The following is a 16,528-nucleotide window of genomic DNA, read 5'->3' on the forward strand; positions in this document are numbered from 1 at the left end:
TTCTTCAAAGAGAAAATTACTAGAAGGTCTCTGCTTTGATACTGTCACAGATAAACAACTTGGCCTTTTTGAGGCATTTAAAACCAAACCAAACCCTAAGTCCTTTTCTGTGCTTTTAGCAAAATGCTGACCTCTGTCACCAAGCACTTAAAGCAGAAAAGATGCTCTTCAGAGACTCATTAAAAATCCACTACTTGTTGCAAACTACAAATAATTATACAGCACTGTAGAGTAGAATAATGGCAACTCTGACATTTCTCCCTTCCTTGCTTCACACAGTGAGCTCTGTTCTTCTGCAACTACAGACCAATAAAGCACCAGAACTCTCAACTCTTGCCCTGCACAACATTCATATGCTTTACCTGCTCTTCACTGTGCTTGTCTTGAAGCATCATCTGGACATTTTCCAAATTGCTCTTCACCTCCTTCAACTTCAAGGAAAGAGCCTCTGTCTTTCGTTGGTAGTCTGCACTATCTCCACAATCTTCCAGTAAGGAAAGGACCTTTTGTTCAATCTCAGATAACCTCACCTAGAAGGGACAGCAGATAATTACTCATTCTCAAAAGTGCAACATTCCTCTTCTGAGAACATTCTGAAGTCAATGCTCACACTTCCTCTGTCTGAAGAGAAGAGAAACATGCAGGGAAGAAGCAAAATAGCTGCAATCCCCGTAGATTTTCTTCAATACAGTCTTTTTATCCTGGACAATTAAATGAATTTTATACAGTTAGTCTTAAAACTGTTTCAAACAAGAGCATCTGCAGGAGGTTATCTTAACTCAGATATCAAGTAATAAAAAAGGAGAGCAGAAATGACAGACTCCATTTCAATGCAACCAAGAAGACAATACACTTCAGTAGGGGATAAAGAGGCAATGCACACACAGCTCATATCACTCTTTGGGAGGAATGATGTTGAACTACTACACACAGAAATATTTCTGTGTGTCAGCCAGGCCATTGTAAACTGTTGGGATCTGATTTTTGATCCAAGCTGCTGTGAATCGAAGTGCATCCCTGCATACTTTAAAATCACATTCCTATGGTAAGCATGGAGAAAGGTACCATGACTCAGCTGTAAAGTAATCAACTGCAATAAATTAATTGCTTTACATCATACACCCTTATCTAGAGACTGTTTCTCTTCCATTCTGTGTGTATTTTTCTATGTAGATCTTGACTAGAGAACCCTCTTCTCCTGCCCAAGCTCATGTCCTAACACTGAGCCAGATTGTTTGAAGCTGACAGGAATTCAGCCTGCTTTTTTTTTCCACCAGCTGGAGCTGCCTATACTGACAGGAACCCTGAATGGGATCCAGACACAGCAGCTGCTTAGGAGCACTCAGGATCCCAACTCCCACAGAGTTCAGCACCTGAGCACTTGGCTGAATCACAGCCTAAACCCAGAGGCACTCCAATTAAAAACAACCACCCAAAACAACAGCAAAACAGCTGTTGATGTCTCCCAGTAATTTAAAATGGGGACATTTTGGTACTGTGAATGAAATTTGTTGCTCTAGGTAGGCTCAATGCCTGAAACAAACTGGCACACACCCGACTGGCACCACAGGGAGCTTCAGCCCTGTTTTAATCTGCTGGATGCCAGGTCTCCCTCCCACCCAGCCCCTCGTGCCAGTCCTGTTTTCCTCCTCTCATTTTCACCAACAGGTACCACCCACTCCTTTTGTTCTGGGGGCAAGAGGCTGCCTTAGATGCACAGCAGTAGGTCCAAATATCACCACTGCTCACTGAGGGCAGGGGGAAAGCTACTATTTTTCTGTGCTGGTAGTTTATGGAAAAACCTGAAAACTGAAAAAAGTAGAACTTAGCAGCGTGGAAGGTTTCTTAGACCAGTCCTTTAAATCATTCTGACAAGCAGAAAGTGAAAATGTAAAAAGAAAAATAATACTCTTTTATTTCTAGCTGATTTATCATGATCAGGACCAATGAAAAACTCCCTTTTAATATGATGCGAACTCCACTCAGCCATGATTTTGAAAATAATCCACATACACTCCAGAATTTTGCCTAAATCCCCTGGAGGCATACAGATCCCAACTCAAAACCCAGGTATTTTAACCAAATCCAGGCAGAGCTGAAGCCCAGCAGTGTCACTGCTGTGTGCAGAGGCTGAGGGAGCTGCTGGAGCAGGAGAGGGGACAGGCACAGTGTGCTGCAGGGAAGGGATGGCAGCAGCAGCGTCACCTCCTTACCTGGCAATCAGCAAGCTGCGGCTCCACCATCTGCTGCCTTCGGGGGCTCTGAGGGGCTGAGCCCAGGGACATTTTAGTTTTGGCCAGCCATTGTTCCAGCTCTGCCACCTGGGCCTGGCACAGCAGGAGGATGGATTCTGGCTCAGGCCTCCCTCCATCCAGCGCTGTCTGTGAGCCCAGGGCGGCGCTGGGCGCTGGAGGCGGCTGGTGGCTCTGGAGCAAAGCACATCAAAGCAGCCTGGTGAGCGACCTGGTTTTGTCATTTCCCTCCCCTCCCCTCAGCAGTGAGAGATTATTAACTTCCACACTCGTAGTGTGGAAACAACAAACCCCAAAACAACTCTGTCGCTGCATTCCCAGCCCTGCGGTGGCGGGGGTTGAACCACAAACCAAGAAGGAGAAAAGGAGAGAAAGGAAAACTCAGCAGGCAGGTGAGATTTGGTGTAACAGGTTTCCAGGCAGCGATTTGCATCTGCAGGGATCTACCTGAGCACAGCAGCTACACCTGAGCACACAGGGAGTGCTGACTCACCATTAACCTGTTCTCCCCTGAAGAGAGATGTTTTTCTGTGGGAGTTACACACAAAAGCAATGCAGTTGGAAGCTGCAAAACAAGCTCTTGGACAACGCTTACAAGCTACTTGTGTGTTCAGTTCCAACAGTTAAGTATGCTTTACTCGGGTTCTAGGTCATACAGTAAAAAAAATGGTGTCTTATTAAGGACATCTTGTGCAATTCTTCTTAAACACACTCCTTGAAGAAGCAATATTGCATTGCACATGTCCATAACGAAAGTCCAAAGTACTTGGAGATAAAGTGACTTGGAAGGCTGCAAAGGTCTGTATAAGCCTCCACACATGCAAATATTGCTACTTAGTAAGTAAATGAAGCACAACACCACAAGAACAGAGCTACCTGAATGCTCCCATGGCTCCAGAGCACACATTCAGACAAATGAGATGGCCAGTGCTAGTGCACAAGCTTTATATTAAAATGAGATTTGGCAGAAAAAAGAAGAGAGCCAAAATGCGTTGTTCTAACTATCAGTGTCATCACAGAATGATAAAATAGTTTGGCTAGGAAGAAGCCTTTAATGGTAATCCAGTTCCAATCCCCTAAACCCCTCCATTCATGCCTGTCTGAATGACAACAGCTTCCTTGCTGAAAATGCTCCATTTTTTTCCCTAGAAAATTGCACTTTCAAGGAGCAATTGAAAATTTATCACCCAGAGTACCAATAGGAAGAGGCCCAGAAAGGATTGCAGGTGTCCCACCACAAATTACTGCAGCAAACTCCAGTAAGCAAAACCACAATGGAGCAGGGCCTCTGCCCACTAGGTAGGTCACACATCCCACTCAGGAGGTGACCTTGTCAGGCCTGCAAACTCACCACAGCCAGACTGCCATCGCCTGTGCCAGGACCTTCAGCAGCCTCCAAAGTTTGCAGAGATGATTCTTCATCATGTTTACTGTGTGATTCAGTTATAACATCCTCATCCTGGAGAGAGAGAGGCAACAGTGGAAATATTTCTTATCTTCCATACAGCTGTGCACTAGTGGAGATGTGGCACTTTGGGACGTGGTTTAGTGGTGGACCTGGCAGAGTTTGGTTTATGGCTGGACTCAATCTTAAAGGTCTTTTCCAACCTAAATGACTTTCTGATTCTATGTTCCACTGCCTTGTGGTGCTAGAGAAGCCTGAAAGAGCAGCAACCACTCAACCTACTGTGGTCTTGGCCCAAGAATATTCACAAAGAGCAGTTCTGTTATGCCTGTGGCACTGATGTACAGAAACAAATAATTACAGCTGTCACAACTTTACTGAGGCACCATGAAGAGCAGAACAGAATACACCAAAACTGTACCTGATTGAGTGTCCCAGACACTGATTTTCTCATGCACAAAGAGAACCTCTTCCACAAATCACCCCCCACATTTTCAGAACCTTTTCAGGAATCAGTCAAACAAGTTGCTCCTACTAAATCCTTTGGGGATTTTGTGAAGCTAAAAGGAATTAGAATCATTGAGTCGTTTAGATTGGAAAATACCCTCAAGGTCACTGTGTCCAACCACTATGTACAACAGAAAAAGAGAGTCTAAATGGCAAAATTTAGTGTGAGATGGAAGATATGAATATGGCCACCTTGTTTTGCATTCCTGCACTTCTCTTGCAGTGCAGGCTTCAGCAATACTTGGGACTTGTGAAGATCTTTCCCACAAAGGTGAGTTCCCACCTCCACAGAGATAAACCTGAGTGCATTACCTGAACAATGCCATCTGACAAGGTACCAGAGGACCAGGAGGTTGCACTGTCTTCCTTGAGCCTTTCATCATCTCTTTCTGAAGGCCAAAAGCTTGCATCTTTCTCTGTGGCTGTACTTCCCTTTGAAAGCAGTAACAGCTCAGCTTTAGCTTGTGACCAGGGAGCTCAGATATTCCTCCAGGCAATGTAAAGCACTGCAAACTTCTCCTAACACTTTGCTTTTCTGCCTTGTTTATCTATCCATATTTGTGTTTCCCAAATCCCACCTCTCTTCTTACTCTACAGCTCTGCTGCAAGATGAATGGCAGCTGGATGACACTGATAATGCTCTCTGGAGACCACAGAATATTCTCATTTTTTACAATATTAAAAAAAACCCAAACAAACCAACAAGACACTATCTTTCTTTCTCCTGTTCCCAAAGAAATCCTACACGTAAAGAAAATTGCACCAGTGAACGTGCAGAGTGAGAAACCCTGAAACTGAAGTGCTTGTATCAATAGTGAGGCACAAGCTCTCCAGGATGTTTGGACTTCTTTGCACTGTCTTGCCATGGAGTTTTTTTTCCAAAAGCAATTATCTTTGCTCCTTGCAATTCCGCAGGGCATTTAGACCCCTCAGAGTCAGATCAACCTGTAGGGCAGTGTCCCCCAGTTTCTCCCAAAAATCCCAGAAATCTCCTCTATCCTAACTTCACTCCCAATAGTCTAATCACACTCTTTTTTTCTTAAGTTCAATACAAATAATTTTTATTTTATGTTTTTGCATTTCAGAGGCTAATTCTTTCTGAAATCCACCTCCACATGGAAACATTGATATTTAAGGCCATATTTTGCCATCAACACTTCCACAAAGGGGGCATTACTAAATAGGCAATCCCACCACAATCAGGATCACACCTCACAGAACAAAGTGCTGTGTGATACTGCACTGGAATATTGGTACACTGGCTAGAGTGCAATTCATTTGTATCCTGCAGTGATAACAGATATTTTAAGTTGTTCTGAAATATTCCAGATTTTCACATTTTCCATAATTCCTGCTTTATCAAAATCTGCTATCTTACATACACAGCTGTATATATACAGAATACACCGGACTCACCTTGCTGTGTAAAGAACAGTCTTCTGATTCTTCATCTAAGGAAGGCAGAAGAGATATCACTCCTCTTTTTTTCAACTACAAAAACACACAGAGAGAAGCAATCCAATTAATCATGACAACAGCAAAAGCCTTTTCACTTCTGCCTGTAAACCAAAACAAATTTACCACTTGAGATCCACTTTTGGAGAAGCATTGAACATCTGGCAATCTACATTAAAGTGACTGAAAGCTACAGGTTTCTAAGCACCTCTGAAAATTGGGATTTGATGCTGTTAGGTTTCAACAGCACAGCTAGAAAAGGGACAAATTTCATTTTGCCCCATGAAAATAATTTGTTGAAAATCCCAGAACAACTGGTTATCAACAAAACCACACATGGAGCATTTTGCTGTTGATTGATGCAAACTTCATGTTGAAAGTGAAGGATGCTAAGAAATAACCAGAGGCACACCTCTCCTACCTTCTCCTAGACATGCCTCACTCAGTCCTTCTGAACACAAAGGGGAGGAGAGACAGTATTGATTCACAGGGACAGGGGTGCTCCTCTCTCACATGCCACTCCTCCAGGAGCAGGAAGGGTTATTTACCTCCCCTCTTTGGCCCTCAGGTGAGTGATCACTTACCTGCTGAGCAGGAACATCAGTCCCAATCAGGTCACTCTGTGCTAACACCGAGGCTGGAGGTTCAGCTGCTGCTTCAGGCACATCTTGCTGTAGGCACTGGTGAAGCTCAGACATGGAATTCTTCATCCTGGTAAGGAAATCTTCCTTTCTTTGGCACAGTTTTATGATTTCTTCTTTTACAGCTTCCATTTCTCCCTAAGAAGAAACAACATCTGTAAGCACCCATTTTTCTCATTCAACCAAACAGCAATGTAACAGATGACACCAGTGATGGATCTTACTGGTACTGGGGCTATTTCCCCCTTCTCCTTTTTCTGGGCTTTGGGACAGTTCCCCATTGTCACTGCAGGAGATGTCCAGGTACATGCAAACCAACAGCAAGAGATTCAGCTCAGGACAGCCCTTGCTGCTTGGGATGCAGAAGCTGGCAGTGTGGAAGGAAAACGTGGCAGGCTGGAAGGAATCCTAACTAGGTCCTCCATATCCATGAGAACACCAGCTTCCTCCAAAGGGAATGCAGGTGGGTTACATTACTCTGTGTGTCACAGCAGGTGATCTTACTTCCAAGCACCTTCCTGGACAGCAAATAAGGGTAGCTGAGGGCTCAGTCTTTGCTGAAGCTGGCCCAGAGGAAACAAACCATTTGGTGGGTCTTGGGGATGTGGCCAAAATTATCCCATGTCTTTGAATGTAATATTGGGAGAAATAAATGGACCCAAACAAAGCTTAAGGAAAATATTTAATGTTCTGCAGAGACTAAGCAATAACCCAAGTAACTGCACTAACAGAGGGGGGAATAAATCAGTCTTGGTCTCTTTCCTGGCCATGACTATTACTCCAGCCAGTGTTCTGCCCTTTAAGAGTTTTCTCCTTACCACCCAGCCTCCAGGTGAACCAAGAAATCCCAGCAAATAACGGAGTAAGACAGGACATGGAATGAATTGTTCTACTCCCTCCATTACTGAAAGTGCTAAAACTCATTGAAGCACTGTTACTTGATCAGAAGACTGAAACCTGGCTAAATATCCCTTTGCACACTGGGCTCAGTGGATCACAGCAAGCTTTGATGGCAGGCTTGAAGTGAGAACAGCACTGGCTCCACACCAGGCTCTGTCATTAGTGATGTTATGCAAGTAATAATCTGTGGCAGATGAAAGCACTGAGACTGCTGCTCCTGTCTCCACTACAGCTTCTGTTAATAGCTCTGGGGTGGCAGCATGACAGCAAAGGTGGAGGGAAGAACTCCAGCAAATTTTCAAAGGACATGGGAACTCTGCTCTGACAATGCTTTCTTCCTTTTGTACACCCAAAACCACAAGATAAAATCATCCAAAGGTAAAGCAAGGAAAATGACATTGAAACAAAGAAACGGACATCCATGACAATTTGGCATGTTTTTATGAATGCCCACTAGGAACAATATATCTATTTATTTCACTGCAGGAGACTTGCCAGCAGAGATTTGCCAGCTACTCTTTTGCAAATTTAATTAGCCATAACCTCCTCAGAAACCAAATCTTTCTTAAAATCATTTATTTTTTTGAAATCCTTCAGTAAGATGGGCAATTCCACTGCCCACTTCTATTCATTCAATGCTGTATCTGACAAGTTTTCTGCTAAAACAAGAACTATTAAACACAAAATCCTACACTCACAGACAAAAACAAGGAAGAATCAGGAAATGAGTCACGCTGAGCACTACATCAAGCCTCCAACATCCAACCAGCTGACAGCAGAGCAGCTATGTACTTAGGAGCCTACTGAGTGATTATAGTTATTAGGCAAGTACAATCCAAGTGTATTAACTTTACTGTGAGTGACTGGGAAAAACTGAGCATTTCAGAGGCACTTTATAAATAGTTATTACTTTTAATTAGTAATTTCCTGACTTCTGCAGTGCTATCCTTAAAACACATGTTATTTTTGCATTAAAAACATCAATTCATCCATTACAGAAAGCAGCTGACTGTAGAGAGAAAAGCAACACATGTTTACCAGTGATGAAAACACAGTGTTTTCAAAGACAGGAGAAAGGAGATTAATGAATTTAACCCTAACCAGAATCCCCAAAAGTAGCATTGCATGACCAGTGATCAGAAAGGGACTTGGTTCTCTCTTTAGGCACTATCCCAAGCTTCCACCTCAGGAAAATTAGCAGGATGCTGAGCACAGGTAAATTCTCAGTGCTGCATATTGTTTCACCAAAACAGCTGTTGTGAAAACAGCACCCAGTTTTTCTTCCAAGTTGATATAGGCACAAATGACACATCAAAATCAGTAGGAGTATACTGTGAAAGATATACCCAACTTGCAAAGTAATATTAATTGTAATCAATTGCATGGTCACACTATGGCAATCAATTGCCTGCTTGACTGTGGAGGAGGGAAGCACATCACTATTTCTCAGTGCTCTGCATCATCATGATTTGTGTTAGTCAGGATAAGGAATGGAAAGAATGAAACCCACCTCTGGACAAGGAGTCTTCTGAGCCTCTGGTTGATCTTCATGGGATATTTCACCCAAATTGTTCTTTAGGAGTTGTTTCAACTTTTCAATTTCTTGCTCACATTCTTCTGTTTTCTTTACAGTTTCCTGTGAAATAGCAGTCTCCATAAATAATTTTGAAATAAGGAGTACATAAACAAACAAGTCAGTAAGGAAGCAAAGGTGAACTGAAGAGTATTGTAGCCTCTTTTGTACCTACAGTTATGTGTACCAGAATCTGTGTTTGTTCTGCTAACTTTGCACAACCCCATCCCTCACTAAGTTTATTATTCACTTGCTAAAGACAAACAAGCTGCTCTACCCACACGTTGAAGTATGGTGGAATATTCTGTCTAGGAACTCCAGAGCAGAACTTGGAATTTGGCTATCGAATGGAAACGGAGCAGATTTCACCACATTCATTACTATTTAGAAAAGGTTGTGAAAAAGAGAGAAATTAAAGGGTTTCATATCAAGTAGAAAGCCTAACTGGTTTTTACTGGTGCTCAGAACTGCCAGCTAGTTCTGCAAAACCAAAAATGACCAAAAATGAACTGTGCTGTACACCAGGCAAACATTGCAGCTCAGAGGATAACCCAACCACACTGACTATTTGAATACTTGCAATAAAAATGATAAGCATTCCCACCATGTGAACTACTTCTGTTTGCATGGCTTATAGGAAAATATGTTATAAACAGCAAAATTCACTTTTACTTTGAAAGTGACAGCAAAATCTCATTGACCCCCCAGGCTTTGTGTTCATGCAGAAAGGTGCAATCTCCCCATACACTCATATTTGTCAGTCACAGCCTGTCATGATGTCTCAGGTCACTAGGAAATTGTCACACCTATAAGTCAGAATATCTTGTGAAAACACTGAACATGCACAGAACTTGGTGGCTCTGTGTTTTTGGACCCAGAGGCTAACAACCAAACAACAACAAAGGGCTGTTCCTCAGGGGTCTGCAAAAGGTAATAAAGAAACCATGAAACCACCAGGCTTGATCCTACTGTGCTGCCAGCAGCACCTGAATGACCCAACAGGTCAAAGATCTCACTGCAAAGTGTTCACAGACTCTGCCTTTCAGAGCACAGACTCTCTCCTGCTGTCAACAGCAGCAGTGCCATTTCTTCAGTCACTTCTTCACAGCAGCACTCCCTCTCAAGAAAATGCAGGCTAATAAGGTTCTAAATAACCATTAGAATTTTACAGGTATTAAAAGTGAGAAGAAAATATTTTCCACACTTAAAAAAAGGAAAGCCAAAGTGAAGGGGAGGATAGTTGTGGCCTATAATCTTAGTGCCACAGGCAAAGAATCAGAGAGGGAAGAAAAAGGAATAGGTCTTCTTCTGCTCTGCTTTAATGAGAAAGTAAAAGAAGACCTCCTAAAAGGAAGATTGTCTTATTCACACCTTCAATTCAATATGAATAGGACTGTTTAGTAATAAACTGAGTCCTACCTCAAATTTCCTAGACTATCTAAAGACTCTGAATATTTAATATTCTTCTGTCATGGACCAGTATGTGAATATAGTCACTTACCTGAAGATAATTAATTAGTTTCTGCCTTCTACTCAGGGAAAAGAAAATCTGAGTCTATCCGTTATCCAATATAACAAATTATGCCACATGTGTGGGACTGGATTTCTTCCTACAAGTGCTGCCTTTCTTTTGAGTTATTTCCTGGTTAGCAGTTGCTCTTTACTTTTCATATCGTGGTAACTCCAGAAGACCTACCCATGGAAAAGGCCCACCTACCCACAGTGTATTTGTTTTGGAAAGCTTAGTGAAAATGAGACCAGTAAATCATCACATATGCAAATAACACCACAGTCTTGCACTCAAAACCAGTAGAAGCAGATGTGGCTTCCAAATCTTCTTCCTGATGACGTTATTTAGGTGTGGAACTTAACAGACCATAATAAAAATACAGAGGGCAACATTCAACAGAGAACTAAGTCATTAAAACTCCTGCCCCAGAGCATTTTCAATACCAAATACAGGCTTTGTTTCTGACTTGCTGCTGCAGGTGTTACAATGCAACTTAATTATACAAAAGTTACTGGTGCACTATTCCATCGCCTCATCCATAGAAAAATATGGGCAAACTCATCCAAAGACTATGCCCGGGGTGGGGGGGAATGTATATATTTGTATAGGAAGCATGGCTCCCATTTGCTTTCCTCTCTAGCAGGATTCTTACCACCTTTTTAATGCAGCACTCAAAAAGCCATGGTTTAATGGCTTTATCCTTTGTTACTCCTTAGCTAGTGCTACACTTGTATTGTAGTACTGCTGCTTTCAACCCACTCAACTGCACTGGAAAATCTCTTTTGCACAGTTTGATACACTAGCTGCCAAGAATTGCAATTTTTCCAATCTGTTTTCTCACAAAGAAATTTCACTCAGCTACAGATTGTTGGGTGTCTACAAGATAAAGGCAAATGCTGAGCAAAAAGAGGTCACAGCTTTACAAAAAGGAGAAAAATCTAAAATTCGACCTAATACTGCACAAAAACCAGTTACTAGTGTCATTACAACAATTGATAAATGGAAAGCACCCTGTTTCTGATGCTTTTAAAGTGTTTTGAAAATTCTCCACTATTTGATCTGGTAACTCTGAAAATGGTACATTTTACCACGTCCATTTTTTGGACATAAGAAATTGATTGTATGGACAAAAAAAAAAAAAAAAAAAAAAAAAAAGAGAGAGAGACTGTAGGAATTAAACAGATCTAATATAGTCACTGCTTTTTTCTGACTCCAAGCATGCAGTAGTCATGTGGCATGTTTGAGTTTTTCTCTTAATTTCTCAAAGTGAAAATCAAAAATGGACATTCCAATTTTAGCTGTCACTTGTCTGCCTGGCCTCTGAAATGCCCACTTAGATGTTTTAAAGCATTCTGCCTTACTCTAACAGCTTAGGAAAACCAAATAAGCAAAAATAATGTAACATTTTCCCAGGTGCTGTCAGCATCCCGCCAAGAAATAGATGGGTCACACGAGAACTTTTAATTCCTCTGCTGTCGTGGGAACCTGCGTTACCAAACTCCAGACTTCCTCCAGCCTGGGCAATGGAGCACAACCAGGGCCTGAATTAAAAATTTCCCTAAGCTGGTAGAACCACAGTGCTCAGTGAAGTGCAGCATGGAGACTCCCTGAGGTTTGGAGCTGTTCCATAACTCTCCCTGTCCCTGAGTTAACACTTGCTGACCCGCCAGCATTGCCTTCTCTGTTGTTGTTTCCCTTCTGTTTCCAAACCTGGCCTGGCCAGCAGCATCTCTGAGACCCCATCACATGCTGGCCTGCCTCAAAATAGTGAATTAACCACAAGACAGCTGTAGGGTCGCTTTCCTGGCTCACTGATTTGGATTAGTACAAGACCTTCTGCTGTCAGCAATTGCTGTCTAATGGCTGTCAAGAAGAATTTCTATGGTCAAGGTGAGTTTCAGGAGTTGAACGTTGCAGATGTGAGCACCTGCATCTAACACTGCACTTAAATCACCAGTGCAACACCTGAGCCTGCCTTCCTTCTACAGTATGTTGTTAGCTGTGACTGAATTGGAAAACTGAAATGTATGTTAAGACTATTCAGTGTGCTTTGTTGTGGGATCAAATTAAATAGGAAAAAAGAACAAAAAAAATCCCCAGACCATTACACAGAAGATACAGTAGGTGTAACTATATGGCTGCAAAAGCAATAGTGTTTAAGGATCAAAATGACTTAAATAAAAGGTGGTACAGGTGACCATAAAAAAAAAAAAAAATCAATTACCTCCAGTAGCTCATTTTGTTCCCTAGTAATTTTTTCTAATTTCTTCAATTCTCTCAAGAGTTGTCTTGCTCTTTGGAAGACTGAGAAAGGTTGCATTTTTAGCCCTGGCAGCTGAAGACCATCTTCATAGGACTGTATATGAACAATAGTTTTCTGCATGGGACCAACATGCTCAAGTATAACCTGTTAGGATAGAACAGAGATGATGGATGTGATATTGAGTTAGAAAAATCCACACCATAAATTTATGCTACACTAATGATGAGGAAAAGCCCTCTTTGGTGAATTTCTCATTTAAGAAGGAAGAAATTTTAATCCCCATATGGGCCATTCATTTAAGAGTTGGACTCTATGATCTTTGTGGGTCCCTTACAACTCAGAATATTCTGTGATTCTTGTTCTTGGAACAAATACATGAAAACCCACTTTGAGCTTGTCTAAAGCAAGGCAAAGATACAAGTTACATTTACAATTCTGTTTTTTCTGTAGATACAAAGTTTGCACAGTGACAAAAAAGGCCCACATTCAGATTAGTTGCTATTTACTCAGCAGCTCATTTCAAAGCAGAACATAATTGGCAGATTAAAGACAATTAAAGTGGTGCAAATTCTCTGATGTCACTTTAGGCAAATTCTGGTTTTTGTCTTTGGTCCAGCCAACCAGTCATTTTATGATGGTCCTAAAACCAGTCTTATCAACAGAGGCGAGATAAAGAATCGAGATGGAAGTCAGCAGAAACCCCTGAAGGGGGGTGGCTCTCCTGTCAAGGACAGCATTTCATATCACAATACTTGGAGTGAATGCACAGTTTACAACCACCTTGATCAGCCTGGGATGAACAGAAATGTGCAGTTTCATAGCACAGTACATGCTTTATGGAAGACTCAGTGATCAATTTATGAAAGAATGGCAATAGCAGCTCAAAACTTCTTGGTTCTCCTTAAGAAATATGAAATCCTACTGGGACCTCATTCAGCAGCAAACTCCAGAAGAAAAAAAAAATATAAATACAAACCACCTATAAGCCTTTTAATTACTGACATTTTGGTTAAACTCCCTCTCAAGAAGATTTTGTTTTAAAATGCCCCAGTGGATATAGAGATGTTTATTCTTTCATTCATAAGCAGACTGTATCAGGAATTTTTTTGCACTATCCAGGCTTTGATTTACAGTAAGGAAGCAGGTGAACATTATTTTCCAGAAGAAATATTACTTCAGTTTCTCCATGTAATGTAGTTATTAGAAAATTGCTCTCTGGGTAACCAAGCTGCACAGCTTTACTGTAAGAGTTACACTGCTATAAGAAGTATGATGACATTTTTATTCCTCACCCGAAACTGAACCCATGCTTTTTGTATTTTAAGCAGATAACACTGTGGACTGTATGTGGTGTGAAAGAAAACAATCATCTGCTAAATTTTGTCTCCATTTTTAGAAAAACAATTTTCTAAGTTCAGCTTTCCATTTGGTGCCAAGTGTCTCTTGAAAATCAGGCCATAAACTTCCCAAAAAATTGAGATCCTCAAATGTGGCAGCTATGCCTGACATGTGCTTCAGTTACACACTTGAGTTCTCTGTGGGCATATTCTTAATAGTGCTTTAATTTCAAGTGTTTTGTGTTCAAACCATGACTGTGCTTCTTGAAAGGGTCTCTCAACAGTCTCACCTCAGGGTTTACATTGATCAGGAAAAAAAAAAGCCTAGATAGTATTTTTCACAGACCTGTCCATGTTTAAGTTGGTCTTTAGGAGAAAATTCTAACAGATCTTCTGATGACAGGATTGTCTTCATTTCTGCAACATCTTTCTCAAACACTTTCACATGAGATTCAATGGCATCCAACTCCTAGATTTTGGGAACAAAGAGAGTATTTGTAGCTAGCCCAACCACCAAAGCCAAGTTGCATTTCTGCCTTTCACTTAAATTTAAAAATAAATACTGAAAAATAAGTGCAGCATATGCAGGCTACATTAATGGATGCTTTTGATCAAAAGGCTAGTTGTTATAAATTACTTTAAGTCGTAACTTCTAAATAAATTAAGTATTCAAGATCATCTGTTTTAAACCCTGAATATAGAAGTGAAATATCCTTAAAAATTCACATTAGAAATTACCAGCAGTGAGAAGACAGTATTTTAGTGGTGATAGTTATCAGAATAGGAAAGTGCTACAATTGCACTGGTGCAGCTTCCAGCAGGAAGAGACTTATGTCAGATGGAAAAGGAACCCACAGGCAGCTGTTTGTGAACTCTCAGAGAGACAGTCACAAAATAGATTAGGCTGGAAGGGACCTTGAAAGGTCTCTGCTACCCATCAAACCAGGGCAGTTGGGGTCTGATCCTACTGAGATTTGGGTATCTCTTGTTGTGGGAATATTACCCCTGCTTGGAGCCCCTGATCTAGTGTTTGACCAATTTCACTGAAAAAAAAAAAAAAAAAATTAAAATCCCTCCTACTATGTAGATGTAATTTCATTTGTTACACTTGGGGTCTGCTACTGCTCATCTTTTTGCTGAACACCCCAAGAACAGCCTGGCCCAATCCTGTCTGTGATCTCCAATCATGTAGCAGGAAACAGCAGTAATATCAACCTCTCACCCCAAGCTTCTGTGGGCTGAACAGAGCCAGGCTCCCAGCCTTTCCTCCTACATCCTGTGCTAATCCTGAACTTTACAGCTTAATCAGTTACCAAATGCCTTCTGATGGTTTGTTTACAAAAAATTCATTTCCTTGCTTGGCACACCTACAACAACCAGCACTGCACCCTGTTTTCCATGCAGGTGATATAATCTGTATTTCCTAACATATGATGAAGCTCTGATAATAGGCAGTTATGGGTCACCCAGACTTACATCAGCCACATGCAGGATTTGTGGAAGAATCTCTGCAATCTCATGCTGTAAAGCTGCTACTTGAACATCTATTTCATTCAGCTGCTGTGTTACACTGGCAGTTTCAAAGATGGGTGACAGCTCCTCCAGCTCCATGAAGATACCGTGCAGAAGATTTTGCTTTTGCTCTGAGTCTTCCAAAGCCATCTGGGGACAAAACACAAGCTTAGTTTGATACATCAGGGCTGAACATTAAAGTTATAGAGGTAAGGATTAGAAGGAACAAAATGCTCCAAAAAATATCAGGCCAGTTGTGTGTGATGTGAGGTCTCTTCCCCTGCAACGACCTGGATGAACTGCAATGAACACTGACGTGAAGAACAGTGGGGGCTGCAAGAAATGCACATGATCCATTTGTCTGGGTGCTGTGTGAAGGAAAGGACTGAATGCGCATTTCCACTCTAATGCATTTCCAAATCCACGAGTTTCACAGCCCAGGACAAACAAAACATTCCATTTCACAAACACAGGAGACAATAAGCTTTTGCCACAAGAAATGTTCCTGGGTTTTGGAAATCACATTCTCCCCATTGTGGCTACATGTTTTGTAACATATCAGCCCAGAATGGGCAGCTACTTCCTGTCAAGAACTCTTCCTAGTCTTACTACAAAAATCTGTTTAGAACACCAACTTTCTCACTTGGTCTAAGCCAAGGAGTGGATGCACAGAAAACTCTAATTTTAAGTACAAAATTGCCAGATTTTTTTTTTTTTTTTGGCACTGGCCTTGATTTTCCTTGTAATATTACAAACATTTGATTTTTGAAATTACCAATCAGAATTACTTGCAAGAAACAGTGAACACAACCTTCAAAACCACAACTCACTTCAAAGTTTCCATCTAACACACAGACATCAGTAAACCAGCACTTTGCCTTTTTGGCTCACATACAGTATAGAAAGAATCTTATATATGCAGGCAGTAAAAACTGACCATAGCCACTCAGCAGGGTTACAGACGACAATCACACATTTCTGGAAATTGTAAAAGAGTTCAGCATTTGCACAAGATAGGTGTGTCCAGCACAAAAAACATGTGTATTTCATGAGTGTCAACTATAAATATTTTTCACGTGAAGGATTTACTGAAAATGGTAAATTACTTGAGTCAGTAAGAACTAAGAATGGAAAACTGTATCTGTGCAGAGCAACAAGTTCTAACAGGAGCAT

At 41.3% G+C, this 16,528-nt stretch overlaps 1 protein-coding gene across 3 annotated transcripts in view; it reads right to left on the reverse strand.

The window, feature by feature from the left end:
- SYNE2 (spectrin repeat containing nuclear envelope protein 2) overlaps nt 1–16,528 on the reverse strand; it is a 175,823-nt gene that overhangs the window by 68,479 nt on the left and 90,816 nt on the right. For all 3 annotated transcript variants that reach the window (XM_030275147.4, XM_072930501.1, XM_072930502.1), the window contains 10 exons: nt 15,320–15,505; nt 14,190–14,312; nt 12,468–12,650; nt 8,671–8,796; nt 6,204–6,398; nt 5,581–5,655; nt 4,477–4,596; nt 3,604–3,711; nt 2,214–2,426; nt 363–530 (listed from right to left, as the gene is read on the reverse strand). In XM_030275147.4, the coding sequence (XP_030131007.4) occupies nt 363–530; nt 2,214–2,426; nt 3,604–3,711; nt 4,477–4,596; nt 5,581–5,655; nt 6,204–6,398; nt 8,671–8,796; nt 12,468–12,650; nt 14,190–14,312; nt 15,320–15,505 (1,497 nt within the window). The remainder of the gene's footprint in view (nt 1–362; nt 531–2,213; nt 2,427–3,603; nt 3,712–4,476; nt 4,597–5,580; nt 5,656–6,203; nt 6,399–8,670; nt 8,797–12,467; nt 12,651–14,189; nt 14,313–15,319; nt 15,506–16,528) is intronic.

Source organism: Taeniopygia guttata, chromosome 5 (assembly GCF_048771995.1).
Source record: "Taeniopygia guttata chromosome 5, bTaeGut7.mat, whole genome shotgun sequence".
Classification (NCBI taxonomy): Eukaryota; Metazoa; Chordata; class Aves; order Passeriformes; family Estrildidae; genus Taeniopygia; species Taeniopygia guttata.